General features: G+C 37.8%; 1 protein-coding gene across 1 annotated transcript in view; it reads right to left on the bottom strand.

Moving 5' to 3' along the window:
- Positions 1–17,282: 17,282 nt before the first annotated feature.
- Positions 17,283–19,724, bottom strand: part of LOC135268088 (protocadherin alpha-12-like) — a 150,231-nt gene continuing 147,789 nt past the window's right edge. Inside the window, 1 exon segment of the mRNA XM_064366267.1 lies at positions 17,283–19,224. Within this exon segment, the coding sequence (XP_064222337.1) occupies positions 18,914–19,224 (311 nt within the window). The 3' untranslated portion in view covers positions 17,283–18,913.

Below are 19,724 nucleotides of genomic sequence, written 5' to 3'. Positions count from 1 at the left end.
ACCTTACACTGCTACATTAATATATGTGAATGCAGGCCTGCTGCGGGCAAAGTTTTAGGTTTACAAGGCTTTGAATTTATAAATCTAGTTTTTTATTTATGAAGCTTTGGATTTTTATAAGCAAGTATATTAAAGTGAGGGAGGCTCAGGGATTTAAGGCTATATAAAATGGAGTGATTACAATGATTGACCACAGACTTTTCACTGAATAAGAGGAATTAGGACATGAAGGTGGTGGGCACGATGAAAAGATGGCAGGACTAATAGATTTTATGTATTGGAATGGTTGGCATTATTTTCCAGGTTAGGGTCTTAGAGGGAGTAAGCTGGGAAAATTGTAGGGGGAAATTAGAAAGTCTGATGCTTGAAACTGATACTTAGAAATTAGGAAATTGTTGCAGTCATTGATAACATAAAGATATCTGACCTTAGATGGGAGTAGGTAGCTGAGGTCAGTAGAGTACCAGGTAATTCAAGGAGAGAAGGTCAACCAATGGAGAAGGTAGGCTGTTAGAAGAAACATTTACGTGGATACTGAAATCACCAAGTATTATGTTTAGAATGGTGCTGGAGAAGATGATGAGCCAGCAGTTAAAATTATCAAGAAATGACAGTGAGTGACATGGGATCAGGAGATGACTGCTACAAGGAGAGGTAGTGGGTGGTAAAATTTGACAACACGAGATTCTAAGCTGAATGTTGTTAGGCAGAAGGGAGGTAGGGAGATCTGGAAGTGGCAAGGTGGGTGGCAAGGTGGGGTGATCTGGAAGTGGCAAGTGGTAGGGTGATCTGGAAGGAGCAGGGAAGATAATTTCTTACTTCTAGGTCCAGTGGTATAGAGGCTAAGGAAAAGTCACAGCTACATTTTGAGAAGAAAAATGGAAATAATCTCCTTAGGGAGAACAGTGTTCAGTTTTAAAAAAAGAAAGGAAATTTTCATGAAAGAAGCTTCGGACATAGAGAATTTTGCTAATGGTGGACCGCAGGGCATAATGGAAGGACTTCAGGAGTTGAGGAAAGGTAGAAATAGGGTAAAAAAAAAAAAAAAAAAAACAATATACAGAACAACATGGGAGTTACTCTCTGGGTGAAAGGAGATGATCGGGGAATTCTGAACTTTTGGAAACTGCCATAAACCACAACCTTAATGTTGATGGTCCCATGGCACACAGTGATGGTAAGGCTTTAAGTTGGGGCTGAAGGATTTGGATCTTGTCACAAATACACAGAATTCTGGGGCTCTCACTTAGCTAAAACTGATGTCTTCCTTTAAGCACAGGGCCACAGAGAGACTGCTTTTGACCTGGGCCAATGCAGATGTGGAGACCACAGACAAGGGCAGTTGCTGTCTGGTGTGAGTTTCTTTCCATCTGCCTTGGATATTATCCATAAATGGAGGAATCAAGTTTCTGGCTTTGTACCCTTTTTGAAAACAAACCCATTCCTGAAGCCCATGCTTCTCAGGTGATCAGAATACTGGGATGATAGTTGTGCTGCTGATGCTGCTAGCCCTCACATGGGGCAGTGACCTGAGAAAACCAAAGAGCAATAAACATGACTAAAATTTAGCACTGAGCTGAAGAATATTCATGTTTCTCTATGGCTAGGATGGGTACTCTTGACATACGGAAAGTTCAGTTATAACTTCCAAAATGAATTTTTTTAAGTTTAAAAATTTGCTACTTTTTATCACCAAGATCACAAACACAATGGCCTAATCGGTAACTGTGGACATTTTGAAACATCCTAATATTTAAGAGGAAATTAAAAGTAAGCCTTGCTTACTATCGATGTTAAAAATCACAAATAGACACACATACTGAGTCACTGTAATAATTCTCTGGTCTTAGTTCACTGAGTCTCTGCACATTCAATTTGGCATCAAATAACAGCCCATTCTTCTCTGCCACAGTGGTCATTTGGAGCTGATGAGGACAGAGATAACACTTTAGCTACACAGAAGAAGAAAGAAGTGCTCTAAGGTGACATTTTGTTTTGAAAGAAGTCTGGAGATGTAAGTTTGTTGATCTGTTTTTATAAACGACGCTTACCAAAATTGGAGACTTTCACCATAATGTCTTTTCTTAAATCAACTTAATTAATTAGTGGTTAAGATATTTGAATTTGCCTTTGGTTATGTCCCTCACATTTGAAAGTCATCAAATTATTCTTACCTACAATTTCTCCATCTATGCAAGCAAAAAATAAATCTGCCTGAAAGCATTAAAAGGGATTTCCAAGTCATTGCTGACTTGAAACCAGGGCACTTCAACTTTAACCTTCAAGATATTCGTGTTCACATCTTCACTTCCAGGTCTTGGCTAACACTCAAGACAAACAAACTGCTTTCAGAAGAAACCTCACTTATGCAAAGACAGGAGCCAGAGGCAGATGCCAAATTCAAAGTGGGACCCTGTAAGTAATGATTACAAAATAAATTAGGTTCCTAGAAGGATATGATGTACCAAGAGGGATGAACAACCTTTTGTTAAATAGCACGCTAAGATGATGATAGGAATTTAGTTCACCTTGATACCAATTCACCTAAAGTCAATTCTCCTGATGCCAATTTACCTAATTAATTCATCTAAAATTAGCATTTTCTAGAGCAATGGTTCTCAATCCTAGCTATGTATTAAGTGATTCTGACCTGGGGAAGTTTTCAAAACAATGCCCAGGCCACAACCCCAGAGAGTCTACTTATTTGGCTTGTAGTAGAGCCCAGGCATTGTCAGATAAAGTGTAAGACATCAGTTTGATGTAAATTTTAGAGAAAACAAAGAATATTTTCACGTAAGTATGTCCCAAATATTGTATAGAACACATTGCCTGAGACATACTAAAAAGTTATTTGTTATTTATATGAAGTTAAAATTTAACTGGATATCTTATGTTTTCATTTGTTTAATCTGGCAACTCTATCTGTAACTCTAGGTTTAGCCAGGACTAACGACCACTGCTCTAGTGTATATAGGTCTTATAAATTGGACTGGGTTTATTTAACATTTTCCAAGTAATTTTTCTTTTTTCTTTTTTTGACACAGGGTCTCACTCTCTCACCCAGGCTGGAGTGCAGTGGTGTGATCTCGGCTCATTGCAACCTCTGCCTCCAGGTTCAAGGGATTCTTGTGCCTCAGCCTCCTGAGTAGCTGGGATTATAAGTGCGGGCAACCACACCCAGCTAATTTTTGTATTTTCAGTAGAGAGAGGTTTTTACCATGTTGCCCAGGCTGGTCTCGAACTCCTGGCCTCAAGTGATCTACCTGCCTTGGCCTCTCAAAGTGCTGTGATTACAGGTATGAGCCACCATGCCTGGGCAATTTTGCGTTTTTTTGGGTTTTTTTTAAGTATACTTTTTCCATTTCTAGGCAGTTGAATTCATTTTTTAGGCTGTTAGTTTCTAAAGGACTGTCTAATGTGTGTTTTATTTTTATATTTCTAATAAAGATTTATAATATAAATATTTATAATAGATATGTATGTAATAAATATTTATAATAGATATGTATGTAATAAACATTTATAATATATATTTTTATTCATCTTATTTAACCGTTTTGATAATTTACTTCTTTTTGGCCATTGGCTATTGTTTTATATTTATTTGTGCTTTTTCTTATTAATTTGTAGGAACTACTTATATGTATAGAAATTAGTCCTCATCTATGACATAAATAACAATATATTTTGTCTTTTGACTTAGTTCATGTGATTTTTAATGCAATTTTTTAAATTATATATGAAAAATAAGTATTTTTTTCTATAATTTCTCAGTATTCTGTTATTCTTATAAAATCTCTCCCCCTACTTTGAGATTATTTCTTAAAATTCACACATTTCATGGCAGAGTCTCCAATATTCTCTCCTCTTTAGATAGAGAATGCTTATTTCTAATGGGTCACATCCTTGCATCAAGTTGTGACCATGTGACCATGTAATTTTTGTTGTCTTTTTTTGGCCAGTGAGAAATAAACAGAAATGTTAAGTGGGAACTCTGGGAAACCTTAAAAAACTTCCTCTCTTGTTCCTGCTCCTGAAACAACTGGAGATCTAGCAGCCGTACTGAACTATGAGAGACCTTGACAATGTCCCCTGCTAAGGGTGGCAGAAGAGAAAATACGACCCTAGATCCTTAATGTCACAGTAAAGCCACCTCTGCAGCCCTGACTCCCTACTTCCAGGCTTCTTTTTATGAGAAAAATATAGTTGCCATCATATTCAGTCACTTTTGAGTCTTTTAAAAATATGCTAACCTAAACTAATCCTACTGCTACACATTTGCTCTTAATAATTATATTATTTCTCTCTCTCTCTCTTCCCCCTCCACCCCGTGTATGTGTTTTACTTCATCTTGAATTTATTTTGGCATATAATTTTTTTCAGTATTTTATTGTGGTAAAATACACATAACATTAACCATCTTAACCATTTTTAAGAGGATAATTCAGTAGTATTAAAGGCATGTATTATGCTGTACAGTCATTATCACCATTCATACATAACTCTTTTCATCTTGTGAAACTAAAACATTGTACCCATTAAACCATAATTCCCCATTCCTTCCTCCCCACAGACACTGGCAACAAGCATTATTTCTACCTCCATGACTTTGATTTCTCTAATATTTCATACAAGTAGAATAATACAATATTTTTCTGTCTGTGACTGGCTTATTTCAATTAGCGTAATGCCCTCAAGGTTCATCCATGTTGTAGCATGTGTTAGAATAGCCTTCCTTTTCTAAAGTTGAATAACATTCCATTGTATATATATCACATTTTGTTTTTCCATTCATCCATTGTTGGACACCTGTGTTACTTCTACATTTAAGCTATTTTGAATAATGTTGCTTTTAACATGGGTTTACAGATATCTCTTTAAGACCTTGCTTTCAATTATTTTTGGTATATACACAAAAGTGGAATTATTGGGTCATATGGTAATTCTATTTTTAATTTTTTGAGGAATGGTCATACTGTTTTCCACTGTGACTGCACCATTTTACATTCCCATCAATGGTGCTCAAAGGTTACAATTTCTCGACACCCTCACTAACACTCGTTATTTTCTGTTTTGTTTTGATGGTATTATCCACGAAACAAATGGCTACCATCAAAAGGATGTGTGGTAGCCAACCATATCCTGGGTGTGAGCTGGTATTTCATTGTAGTTTTGATTTGCATTTCCCTGATGATTAGTGATGTTGACCATCTTTTCATGTGCTTATTGGCCATTTATATGTCTTCTTTGGAGAAATGTCTACTCAAGTCCTTTACATTTTTTTTTTAAGACAGAGTCTGGCTCTGCAGCCCAGGCTGGAGTGCAGTGCCACAATCTTGGCTCACTGCAACCTCTGCCTCCCGGGCTCAGTCCATCCTCCTACCTCAGCCTCCCAAGTAGCTAGGACTATAGGCGTGCACCACCACGCCCAGCTAATTTTTGTATTTTTTGTAGAGACGAGGTTTTGCCATGTTTCCCAGGCTGCACTTGAACTCCTGAGCTTAAGTGGTCTGCCTGCCTCAGTGTCCCAAAGTGCCAAAATTGCAGGCATGAGCCTCTGTGCACAAGCTTCATTTTTAAATTGAGCTGTCTGGTTTTTGTTGTTGAATTTTTGGAGCTTTCTACCTATTCTGAAGGTGTATATCCTTTTAAAAAGTAATACATGCTAACTTAAAAAGAAACAAAGACACATATAATCAGAAAGAAGACACAGACTTTTTACCACTACTTAAAAATATACATTAAGATTTTTGATATATTTCCTTCTAGTCTTTTGCTTTCTTTTCTTTTCCTTTCTTCTTCTTTTTTTCCCTTGAGACAGGATCTCACTCTGTTGACCAGGCTGGAGTGAGGTGGTGCAATCATAGCTCACTGCAACCTTGAATTCCTGGGCTCAAGGGATCCTCCTGCCTCAACCTCCCAAGTAGCTGGGATTACAGGGATACACCACAATGCACAGCTAATTAGGGTCTCACTATGTTGCCCAGGTTGGTCTCAAACTTCTGGGCTCAAGTAATCCTCCTGACTTGGCCTCCCAAAGTGCTGGGATTATAAGCGTGAGCTACTATGTCTGGCCCAGTCTTTTTTCTTTGTATTTTACCTTACATAGCAAAGTACTTGGCTCATAATAGGTGCTAAAAATATTGGTTGAATAATTAAATAATGTATAATATTTTACATGTTGATTTTTGCCTTTTAAGGACAACTTCATTAGTAGATGGAACATAGGTTCATAACCATTATTCTATCATTACTAATAAAAAGGTAATGGAAGGGCTGGGCACGGTGGCTCACACCTGTAATCCCAGCACATTGGGAGGCCGAAGTGGGTGGATCACCTGAGGTCAGGAGTTTGAGATCACCTGGCCAACATGGTGAAAGCCCATCTCTACTAAAAATACAAAAAAATTAGCTGGGCAGATGCCTGTAATACCAGCTACTTGGGAGGCTGAGGCAGGACAATAGCTAGGAGGAGGTTGCAGTGAGCTGAGATTGCACCACTGCACTCCAGCCTAGGTGAGGGACTGAGACTCTGTCTCAAAAAAAAAAGATATTAGTGCATATGGCTTTGTCTAAATGGAATTTCCAGGAATGGAGAAAACACTTTAAACATCTTTAAAGCTTTGGGTACACAATGACACAGTGTTGAATGTTGATGGGCATTAATAAATAATATTCCTCTTTGTGGCCAATATCTAAAGCAATAGACGTATGAAACACAGAATAAGGCAAATGGAGACCAAAATATCATATTTATCACTAATAAATCTATTATTAGAAATATATTTGTATCTCCAGGCAAATATGCATCTTCAACTGACCTGCAGAATTTAACCCAGGGCAGGCCTCCCTGTCACACCAGCAGGAGTAGAGTAGAGCAGGGGCTCCAGGTGAAGAGTTTAATCCAAGAGGAAGAAAAGAAAACAGGAATAGTTTATGCACGCCCAGTGTATCCTTTCAGCTCATTTATCAGGTAAATCTTTTCCCCTAAAAAAGAGGGATCCAATAATGTCAGGAGTTCGAGACCAGCCTGGCCAATGTGGTGAAACCCTGTCTCTACTAAAAATACAAAAATTAGCTGAGTGTGGTGGCTTACACCTATAATCTCAGCTACTCAGGAGGCTGAGGCAGGATAATGGCTTAAACCCAGGTGGCGGAGGTTGCAGTGAGCCAAGATTGCACCACTACACTCCAGCCTGAGCAACAGAGCAAGAGACTTCATCTCAAAAAAACAAAAGTGATCTGGTATAGAAAGGCTAGAAACATCAAGTCATCAGAGACCCCAAGGATGGAAAAAGGAGTGGAGAGAAAGTGTTACTGCACTTATTTATAAGAACTAAAAACTGAAATTTCAAAAACTCCTTAATAATTAAATAAGTAATAAATGATATCTAATTAGGTTTCTACTTTTGATTACTAATGAAGTTGAACAGTTGAACATTTTCCACAACATTTTAAAATGTGTTGGTGAATCATCTGTACATATGTCTTGGAGCTTGAGCATTTTTCTGTCCATTTGTATGATTTATTTACATAGTCAAAATTTTCTTTTATCGTACTTTCTGTTAATATTTTTGGCAATTTATTTGTCTTTTAATTGTGGGATATAAAATAAATTTATGTAATCAAATCTGTTTCATTCTTTGTGCTTTAATTTACTGCCTTTAAGCTTAGAAAGTCCTTCTCTCCATAATAGACATGCATTTTTGTTTTATTCTAGTTCTTTTTTTTTTTTTTTTTTTTTTGAGACGGAGTTTAGCTCTTGTTACCCAGGCTGGAGTGCAATGGTGCAATCTCGGCTCACCGCAACCTCCACCTCCTAGGTTCAAGCAATTCTCCTGCCTCAGTCTCCCAAGTAGCTGGGACTACAGGCACGCGCCACCATGCCCAGCTAATTTTTTGTATTTTTAGTAGAGACGGGGTTTCACCATGTTGACCAGGATGGTCTCGATCTCTTGACCTCGTGATCCACCCGCCTCGGCCTCCCAAAGTGCTGGGATTACAGGCATGAGCCATTGCGCCCGGCCCTATTCTAGTTCTTTATGGTTTAATTTATATTTATTTATTTAATCCAACTAATATTTTTGGGTTTTCTATAGTATGGATAAAAACTGTTTTGTCTGCCTTCAACTTACCTGCGTTCTCCTTTTAGCTCTCTGTGTTTTCACTGACTCCATAGACAAGCAAAGAGAGAGGGAAAGAAGTGAAAAAGAAATAAAAATTATGTGATTTTTGTTTTCTTAATTAGAAGGGGACAGTCATCTCTGAAAGCAACCAAGTTTTTGTAAACACTTTTTCTTTCTTTGATCAGTAGCCTAAGATGCACATGTTTTCTTTCTTTTTTTTTAAGACAGCATTTCACTCTTGTTGCCCAGGCTGGAGTGCAATGGCATGATCTCTACTGACTGCAACCTACACCTCCCAGGTTCAAGCGATTCTCCTGCCTCAACCTCCCAAGTAGCTGGGATTACAGGTGCCCACCACCACACCTGGTTAATTTTTTGTCTGTTTAGTAGAGACAGGGTTTCATCATTTTGGCCAGGCTGGTCTCAAACTCCTAATCTCAGGTGATCCACCCACCTCGGCCTCCCAAAGTACTGGGATTACAGGCGTGAGCCACCGCACCCGGCCAACACATGTTTTCTTAAAATAAAAGTAACTTTGAAAATATCCAGTATAAACTCTAAAAGTGGAAGAGAAACAATTATCAACTGAACTTACTTTTAAGGCATACAAATATATTCAGAAAAGAGTAAACTTATGTTTTCATATGTCCCATATGAAATGCCTTGAACTGGAAAAATTAAATTGTTAACTAATTAAACATTAAGTAGATTCTAATTTTTTTAATTGTTGATTTTCTTAGTTGTTACTGGGAGTTTCAACCATAACCTGACTCTCACTGGAGGTAAGTAGATTATAAAGACTTTAATAAGGATAGTATGGGAAGAAGGTGGAGGAAAAAGAATCATAAAGAGAGAGAAAAAAAGTGGTGAGGTGGGGTAGAAAGAATAAATGGGGAAGAGAAAGAGTATAGGAAAGAAGATGAATTGGGGAAATGGGAGAAGGGAAGAGAAAAAAGAAAGAAATGGAAATTCATCCTCAATCACTCAAAATGGGCGCAGGTACCATATTGTCAACTTTTAAAAAATGGCTTATATTTATTTAGTGCTTCCTCTGAGCTTGACCCTGATTGAAGCTCTTTATAGATGCTAATTATTTCAATTTAATTATCTCTCCTATATACAATTAGACATTACTGCCAAAATTTACTTTGTTGGTATTATTGACATGCATTATTAACTCAATAGATCTAACACTCTGTAAAGCAGGCTTGAGGTCTGCTATTTGGGCAGTTAATCGTACTTCTATTAAGGTATCCAGGGAACTAAAAACAATGACATGTGGGCTCCTTTTCCAAAAAGAATGAATGGCAAAATCTTGCACCCTCCTATGTGGTCATTATGAGGACTCAAGGGTGGAGCTCTAGAGCCAAGGCACTTGGCCTACTGTATTTGATAGTTTCTAAGCTCCTGATCCAGCAAGCCCTCTGGGACACAGGCCTAATGCACTATGTTCCTTGTACTGAAATATCAAGTCTGCATTTATTACAGTAATTATCCATTGCATGAATATATGGACTGAACATTGATTCTGAGATCACACATTGTAATCTGTCTAATATATCCACTGGGCCAAATAATACTATCCATTTTTCACACTGTTTTAAAGCCAAATTTGCTGCTCAGATACTTAAAGGCATCTTGTATTCTGGTAAATAGTTGACACCATAAGTCAGATCAGTCAAATGATAATCTTTTGATGGAAGAGACGGAAAAAAGGTGTATTTACATGGTAAAGAAATGCAAATTAAACCATAATCCTTTGTTTATCATGTTTTCAAAGACAAGGAAGATTATTAAGATCCAGTGTTGGGCAAGGTGTAGAAGAAATTCTACAACAATATTTCCAAATCAGCCACTGGTAATGCAGTATACTCTTGCCAACAGTTTATGAGAATTTAAACCTCATATATATATATGAAGTTTAATGTACATATTTTTTACTTAGTAATTCTGCTTTTTAGAAATTACCCTGAGGTAATAGCTGGACATATATGCCAAATGTGGTAAAACAGTATTCGTGGTAGTAAACATTTGAAAAATCTTTATCTATTAATGGAGGACTAGTTAATTATACTATAGCTATATTATGAAATACTAATGCAAATAATTAAATAGATTTATATTTATGTGGAAAAAAAGCAAGTTACAGAAAGTAAGACTAGTGTGATCCTTCAAAAACTACATGTGTATTTACAGAAAATGCATCTTCTCCCTCTTGATGCTCTCTTGTATGCAAAGAGAACTCGGAGTCACACCCTTAACTTTTCCATACTCCTTTATTTGTTCTGCTTTAGGAGATTTTAGTGACTTATTTGATTGGCAACTTGGGTAAGAATAAATAGTTAATACTTGGCTCAGCACTGTCCTTCTTCCTCCTGGAACTGAGCTTTCTGCTGGGAATAATAGCTCTTTTCTGCTCAACACTGTCTTTCTTGTCAGACACTGAGATTAAAAATTTGAGTAATTCTGGGGTTCATCTAGCAGTCCCATTTGGCACTCACAGAAATCTACATTCTCTAACACATCTTTATTACTAATAAAAGAAATACTTTTGCCTTTTTATGCCATTCTTCTGTCTTATTTATCAACTAATCCAGTACCCTGGAAATGAGAGAAGGCTGCTATTTATTGGGTCCTTTCAAGCACCCAGTTATAAATGCATGAAAAAAGGAATGAAGGAATAGATCCCAAACTCTTAATGGTGCCTCTCTGGAGATACTTCACTTGCTACTTTCCAAATTCTGAACATCTGTGTATTTTATTAAAAAATAAATAAATAAAAGCTTGTTTTACTTTTAGAATCAAAAAAGGGAAATTAATATTGATATTTCATATTGAATAAAAAGATTAATAAAATATACATAACAATGAGATATTACTCTCTATATAAAATTAACATGGCCTCCCTAAATTGTACTACTTTTGGACCTCAAACATATAATGAAATGTCTATTGTCATTCACTCCTGGTGGCCTCTGGTCATGCAGTAGAGTAGTAACAGAATGACTGCCTTGTCATTGACTAGCTGTGTGACATTGAATGAGTCATTCCCCTTTCTGTGAGCCTCAATTTTCTCATTTGTTAAATATGTTTCCTTGGGGCCCTAAGTTTCTAAGATTCTATACGCTGATGTGTAGTATACATCTAGGGAATGACAGCTCTCAGCAAGCTATTAAAGTTGTCTCTAAGTATCTGATCTCCCTTTTTCTGAGAATTCTTCCTACCCACAGTCCTCTGGCCCATGGCTGATGGGACCACGGGCAGCTACCTGACTCCAGGTGATCCAGTAATTTTTTTTTTCCAGGAAGAATTTAGAACTGGGAATTAGAAACAGAACGTAGGTTTTTATGGGCCAATAGAACCTAGTGTGTATAAATTGAGAAGCTGTGGTGAAGAGAAGGAGAGAGAGCTGATTGGTAGAGATAGGGAAGAATGAAACAGACTAAGAAAGATAATTAGAGAAGACAAATTTTAAAAAGAATTATTCTGGCTTCCAAGTTACTGGTTCTGGTCACTTCTGAAAGCCCAACCTTACTCCCATTCTTAGTTTCAATGAAACAAACTTGCGTCCTTATAATAAATCATCCTTTTTAGCTTAAACTAGATGGTGTTGGTTTCTTTAACTCACAACCTAAGAATCTATTCTAAAATGCACACCTCTGTCAGCAAAAATGGTCTCATCTCACAGCCCCTTGGCCGTATCATTCCAAATCTATGCAAAGAAAGTATCTGAGTGATTCTATTTGTTTAGCCCATACAAGGCTTCCTCCCCATCCTATAAGCATCCCCAGGCAAGATCTAGCACTGCCTATCTCAGCTACTGATCCCAAAAATATGTACCAACCACCTATGTCCTAGAACTGACTTGCCAGATATCTGGGTTGGGCTCTAAGCTAGAATACCACTGTGAAAAGTGTGAAAGGAAGGATGGCACTTCCAGACTCCAACATTTCTGAAAAATTGATCATAGGCTTGACGAGGTCCGAGAGGAAAGTGATCTGGAAAGCTACAGCAATTGGGAAGAAATGTGTGCTATGTCTGGCTGATGAATTCTATTAGCCATCAAGAATGGAATATACCTGATTTAGGAATGTAATTCTTCTTTTTTCTTTTTCTTTCTGTTTTTTTTCTTTGAGACATGGTAATGCTATGTAACCCAGGCTGGAGTACAGTGATGTGACTGATTATAGCTCACTGTAATCTCAAACTCCTGGACTCAAACAATCCTTCTGCCTTGGCCTAAAGTATTGAGATTACTGGTATGAGCCACTAAACCCAGACTGGAATTATGCCTTGAAAGGCTGGTTTATGGCAGGAAAAAAAAAAAACAAGAAAGAAAGAAAGGCTGGTTTAAAGGATAAAATAGTATTAATAATTTAATAAGGAAGATTTCATGAAGTTTATAGCCAAATGGTTTTGTAATTCAGATTTTTCTAACACATGAATGGCTGCCTTGGTTTTTGGTTGTCTTGGATTCATTACTTGATAAGCAATTTATTTTTCTTAAAATGACATCAGCTCCACTGGTACAAAGTTAATATGTCTACCTCTCAGATAACATGTTAACAACCTAGAAAATAAAGTTAGACTGCTTTTTATCCAATGTTCAATCTATATTAAAATATCACAGGTCTAAGCAAGTATTTGAATTGTCTTTGAGACTTCCTCTTTCATACATACATTTCAATCTGTGATTGAATGGAGAAGTCTTTGGATGAAATGAAGCTCCCATGAAATTATTCTGGATAAGTAAATGAAGACATATATTTCTAACCCTTTTCTGTTTTTCTTGTGAATGTCTGTCTTTGTTTTTCACCATTTATCTATAAATAGAGCCACAATTCATCATTGAATACTAGGAAAGAGTGAGTTCTAGTAAAGGAACGTGATTACTATGGAGGGAGTCATATAAAGTTAATAATAGTCTTCCAAACCTTTTTTTTGGAATATACCTAGACCAGGTTTTATAAGGCTCAGGCACTAAATTTATCATTGCAAACAAGTGCTATTCTTGGTTTTGAGTAGCAAAAATCTGGAAAAATTAAATGCATTATGACATTACAATCTAGCCATTATATGGAATTTATACAGAAATTAAAAAGAATGATTTAGAAATGAACTAAAAAAATCTTTACGTTATCGTAAATTTTTTTTAAAAATCCACAGGGCAACAAGCATGGAATCATTTTGTTTTTATATAAAAAAGAAAACAGGCTGGGCGCAATGGCTCATGCCTGTAATCCCAGCACTTTGAAAGGCCAAGGCGGGCAGATCACCTGAGGTCAGGAGTTCGAGACCAGCCTGGTCAACATGGTGAAACCCTGTCTCTACTAAAAATACAAAAAAATTTAGCTGGGCATGGTGGCACACACCTGTAGTCCCCACTACTTGGGAGGCTGAGGCAGGAGAATCACTGGAACCCAGGAGATGGAGGTTGCAGTGAGCCGAGATCCCACCACTGCACTCTAGCCTAGGCAACGAGCAAAACCCTATCTCAAAAAAAAAAAAAAAAAAAAAGAAAACAATTAATTTAAACCTACGTGTAAGTGATATGTGTGTGTACAGAGAAAAATGCAGAAAAACACAGTTGAAATCATTAACATTGGATACCTGTGTAAGAGAGAATTGAAAGAAGCTGGTGAGGAAATTAATAATTTTTCTTTATATATTTCTGGTTTATTTGATTTATTTAAAAGAACACATATTACTTTTATAATAAAAATTTAATGTCACATAAAATTAAATAAAGTATGCCAGGCGTGGTGGCTCACGCTTGTAATCCCAGCACTCTGGGAGGCTGAGGTGGGTAGATCATGAGGTCAAGAGTTCGAGACCAGTCTGGCCAACATAGTGAAACTCCGTCTCTACTAAAAATACAAAAAATTAGCTGGGCGTGGTGGCATGTGCCTGTAGTCCCAGCTACTCAGGAGGCTGAGGCAGGAGAATCACTTGAACCCAGGAGGTGAAGGTTGCAGTGAGCAGAGATCGGGCCATTGTACTCCAAACCGGGGGATAGTGCAAGACTCCGTCTCAAAAAAAAAAAAAGAAAAAAAATAAATAAAGTAAGTCTAGTGAAAGCCAACCCTAAAATGAGAACTGGTTGCTATGTGCCACTCTTAGGCACAATTTCAAAGGGAAGACAGCACCATGCTCATTTGCTAAAGCCCCCCTCCGTGTGTGTGTGTGTGTGTGTGTAAAGCCAGAAGAAATTTCTCAGGTTGCAAGGTGTGTCCTGCCAGCCAACAGTCAAGCTAATTTGAGGGGAAATAATGTAACCGGCTTTTTCTACAAGGAGAAGCAGCACATGAAAATATGACATAGAGTCAAAGAGTGGCCAACTTTCCATTTCCTGGAGAAGCTCCCCGGACTGAAAGTCCTTAGGAAGTGTATCTGTAGTTTTGTTTGTTTGTTTACTTGTTTTATTTTATCTCTTAATATTTGGATGGTTATTAAATCTATATTTAACAGTAAAATTGCATTAGTGTTTGGTCAGTTACATTTGTACTTTAGATTGGGTTTATAACTTAAACATAATGTTTATATAATTTAAGCATAAGATATACTACTATGAGATCCTGGCACTTAAAATCTTACCTAGGAGTCTAAAATCCAACCGCCAAGGCTCTAGACACTCATTGGAGAAACTCATCCTTTAAAATTAGATCAATTGCAATATTTCTAAAGAGCAAATCCTGTACTCTGTATTTGTGAGACCATATCAAGTAGCCTGGCCCTTGAGATACACCTTGTCTTGTCCTTTATTGCCTGTGAAATCCCAGGCAAGTCTGTGGGTGATTTGGCATTTCTGTTTTGCCCATCTGCCAAAAGAAGTTGTTGGAGGTGACTCTTCTCTTTCTCTCTCAAGCTGTTGTACTTAGAATCACATAGGATTTATTCATTTAAACAGGCAGAGTGACTTCAAACCTTTTGGTTTCTGGCTTTCAGATCACTGATAATTGAGGTGAAATAGCTGCCAACAGACTGGTCACTTGACTGTTTGCTTAGGGACCTGATTATTATTCAAGATAGAAATAGGCAAAACGTTATGAAACTGACTTTACTTCTTTTCCTCCTGCAGTGAGCAAAAGAGTGGAGGAATAAATAAAATATTTTTATTGCCAAGTCTATGTTGATTTATTTTGCCATCCCTCATTCACATTTTAGTCGGTAGGAAAAGTTCCCTTGGTTTAATAGCTAAATCTCTGAAAAGGGGGTGAGGTTTGGAAGAAAAAGAGTAATAGTAATAATATTTATCAAGTACTCTGGTGTGCCAGACCTGCTAAAAACTTTTCAAGATTACCTCACAAATCTATAAGGTCTATAATTATTACCATTTTAGAGATGACTGAAAAGCTGAGAGTAGTGGTTTACCCCAAATTCCCCATCTAGTTAGTGGCACAGCTATACCAGTTTATTTATAGAGTCCCTATAAGTCCCAGTTAGCCTGGGACAGTCCAGATTTACATCTTGAATATTGAAGTAATAATTAATGATGTCTCCTGTTCCATTTCAAAAGTGGACTAAACAAATTACACGGCCACTCTATCTCAAGGTTTCTCAATCTTGGTACTATTGACACGTTGGCCTGTGAAATTCTTTGTTGTAGGGGCTGTCCTGTGCATTGCCGAGTGTTTCACAGCATCCTTGGCCTCTACCCAGCAGATGCCAGTAGCACCATCCACTTCAAGTAATGAAAAGCAACAATGCCTTAGACATTGCCAAACGTCCGCAGGAGGGCAAAATTGCTCCTAACTGAGAACCTACTGCATCTAAAGCTTATGTTTATAAAAATGTAACTACAAAAGGACAGAACAATCTATGTGTTACAACTGAACCTATGCAGTAGAATGGCTGGCGTATAACTTGTACTTAAGAAAAGTTCTTCCTTTTTGTAGAGATGGGATCTCGCTATGCTGCCCAGGCTGATCTTGAACTCCCGGCCTCAAGCCATCCTCTGGCCTTGGCCTTCCAAAGTTCTGAGATTACAAGCATGAGCCACTATCCCTGACCTAAAAGTTCATTTCTTGGGGGTGTCACTTGGCTTCCCAGTTGTTGAGAGGTGCAAGGACTAAACAAGTAATGAAAAAGACACCTAGAAAGGCTCTAGTGATAAAAATTGATTTGTCGAAATTCCCAATAGAGACGACTGAAATAGTGTAACTATAAAGTGACGCAGCAACCTTCTCTCTGCCCGTTCTAGTAATTTGGAGTTTGGAGTTTGAATCTTTAATCCATTGGGGCTTTTGCCTTAGTAATGAACATAAAAGCTAAAGTGATAGAGTGTTACAGTGAGTTTCATACTGCAGCAATCTTCTTCAGTATTAATTGCTTATCAGTGTTCTATTTCCTCCTACTCTTATACTTAGAAATGACCACCATTTCTTTCATACCACCATTTTCATTTATTAGCAATAACAGAGGAAATACCAATAGCACCAATTCAAAATGAATCCACATGACGTGTTTTATCCTTACAGCTGTAATAACTAGTAACTAACATGGATTGGAAAGCACTTCGCAAAGGTAAAAAGTGCTGTACAGATACATTATAATTATCATCATTAATAAATTAGCCCGATTCTCCTAGTTCAAAAGGCACGTAAGGTCAGATACATGGGCTTCAGTGGGGCAAAATGATCACAACCTACAATGTAGCAATGGTTCACATGTGTTGGCAACAAGTTTTACCCCATGCAATCCTGCAGAGCTGAAGTTACACACCCTTCAAAATATGGGAGAATGAAGCTAAAAGTAGACAAGACAGTTTTTTTTTTTTTTTAGATTTAATGCTTTGTTTTTAAATAACAGACTCCTACCTCTTTTATATTAACACCTAAATAGATAATATAATTAATCAAACTTCTAAATTGTACATTGTAACAAAATTAAAATGTCTTATTTAAGGTGACAGTAAATTGTATTACTTTCTATGAGCTGATATTTCAGATACCATTAGAATTTCAAAGCATTCTGCAACTTCAAAGAGGTCAAATAGGTCAAATTTGTGCTTGCACACCCTCATGGAATATTGTCAGTATTCATTCCAAAATTGTTACTAGAAAAAAACAGCTTTATCCATTCCCTTGCCAGCAGAAGTCTTGGCAAGAGATGGCTCTTGGCTGGACCATAAATAAAATTCCTTGAATCACCAGTATCTTGATTTAAGAAAGAAATTTTACTGTATCTTTCATACACAAAAGCTGATTAACAATGGTTAAAAAAACACTACTCCACTTTTTCACAGGTGTACAAAAGGAAATATAATGGAATTACATTCAACAATAAAGCTTAAAGTTCACTCTAGGTAATAGTTGCATTAACATTCACATACACAAGCACAGAGTAAGTATATTTCAGGAGTCTTATAATAGCATACAGCATACATATGGGAGATTGATTTCAGGTAACATCATAGGTGTTAGTAAGATTAGCAATTCAGAGTGTTATAGAAAAGGAAAACTAAACCAAAGAGACGGTGTAGGCTAGCACACCAAGACAAGTCACAGAATTAGAGGGTTGAAAAATCTGCTCACTCTATGAGAAAACAATATTTTTCTTTAATTTTTGGGTCTCGATATAGTTGGTTAGAGAAGGTTGTGTATCAAAGTGCACATAATTGTTTCTTAGAAAAGAGAGAGAGAAAGAGATAATTTTATTTAGTAATTAATACATGCAAGAGGCAGCCCCAGAGTGACCTGAAAGAGTAAAGCTGTGATTGGCAGGTGGCCGATATAATACAGATGTTTCAGGCAATTCTCTTAAAGCACTTCTGTAGCAGCAATGATCATTTAAATGGCTGTAGACTGAATTCTCTTTTAAGGAGAGTTTAGGGGAATTGTATTCATATTTCTCTTTAAAGATTTATAGCTATAGACTTTCTCTTTTTTTAAATAAATCTATGAAACAACAAACAGCGAAAGGTGAGGTGTTGGGGTTTTCTTTTGCTTTTGCATAAGTGTTGGAAAAGGATCTGCCCTTTTCATAAACATTGTGTGCAAAAGAATTTTTAATAAAGTGAGCACAGGAAATGAATAGGAAACACATCAGATCTGCTTCTGTTTCCCAGGATGGTTCTCTGTTAAACACTGAACTGTTGGCTTGAAGGTATGATGCAGATTTTAGGTACAATGACATCACAGCCAACAGACTTTAGGGTGTCCTAAAGCCTTGTCAGTGGGAGTAGTTGTGTCTCCTAGAGGGTGGCCACCACCTCTTGCGTTGTAAGATTTAGAAAGTCTGGTCCCTTCTAGTTTACATCCCTCCACACTGATAACTTCCGCTGTTTATTTGTCTTTGTTTTCTTGCCTTCCTTGTACCAATTAGTCTAAGCTGGCCCGTCTCAGCCAATATCTGGCACTTCCATACCCGTGGTGGCCACACATACCCAGTGACCACAAATACCCAAGCTGCTCAATCTCAAAACTTTTCAGCCTGCCCTGCAAGTGTCAAGACAGGATCCCCGGAGCACAGGGCAGAGAGTCCAACCTCTCACTGGCGGGGCTGGGAAGCCTCTCCTTTGCGGCGGAGGAGAAAGGAAACTTGGGTCTGCTTTTTAGGTTCTGAAAACAAGCCAGAGTGGAGAGAAAGAGTTAACACCAGACTTAGTAAAGCTTTTAAGACAAAACCTGTTAAATGCGTTCTAGACAGACACAGGGAACTTTCTGCAGATTTCTGAGGTCTCTAAGAGGGCTCATGTAGATAGGAAAAAGGAGCAGGGAGTTGCTACATGGGAGAGATTTGCCATTATTACAAAAACTGGCTAAGTGGCTTGTTTCCATTCGAGGACCTCACTGGTCACTGTTGTCAGTCGTGCTGTTCCCTTTCTCTTTTTTCTCCTGGGTCTTGTTACCCTTCTTCTTTTTCTTCTTTTTCTTGGTCTCCTCCTTTTTGCCGAAGGTTATGAAGTCACTTTTGTCAATTTGGCTGTTAGTAGGCTCCTGCCGGATGGAGATGATTGCAGGAGATCCTGGGATAATGAATTTGTCTGGCAACTCACCGGGACCGGATTGTTTGGGGTTGCCTGGTCCGTATTTAAAGGTCCAGCTGTTGCTATTGACACCTGCACCGACTGGAGGGGACACTTCTCCTGCCTCTGGTTCTGAAAGACAAAACATTACAAATCATTAACAGGGTCGACACATGCTCTTGTTGCCACACTGCTGATAGAGTACAGAAGTACTATATAGACAGGCTGAGCCCCCTGCCAAAAATCATGAGTTGTTTCTACAAGTCTGAGGGCAAGGCAAGTGTTTACTTATTTATTTATTTGTTTAATTTTTTTGAGACAGAATTTCTCTCTGTCACCCAGGCTGAAGTGCAGTGGTAAAATCATAGCTCACTGCAGCCTCAACCTCCTGTGCTCAGTTAATCTTCCATCTCAGCCTCCCAAGTAGCTGGAACTACAGGCACATGCTACCATGCCGGGCTAACTTTTTAAAAAATTTTTGTAGAAATGAGATCTCACTACGTTGCCCAGCCTGGTCTCAAACACTGGAGCTCAAGAGATCTTCCCACCTTGGCCGCCCAAAGTGTTGGGGTTATAGACATGAGCTACCATGCCCAGCCAAGGCCATTATTTAGAGACAAGCAAGAGGGCAG

Source organism: Aotus nancymaae, unplaced genomic scaffold (assembly GCF_030222135.1).
Source record: "Aotus nancymaae isolate 86718 unplaced genomic scaffold, 86718_ANA_hifiasm-v0.15.2.pri h1tg000064l_1, whole genome shotgun sequence".
NCBI lineage: Eukaryota > Metazoa > Chordata > Mammalia > Primates > Aotidae > Aotus > Aotus nancymaae.
The sequence above is the reverse complement of the archived record's forward strand: the minus strand, read 5'-3'. Positions and strand labels throughout refer to the sequence as shown.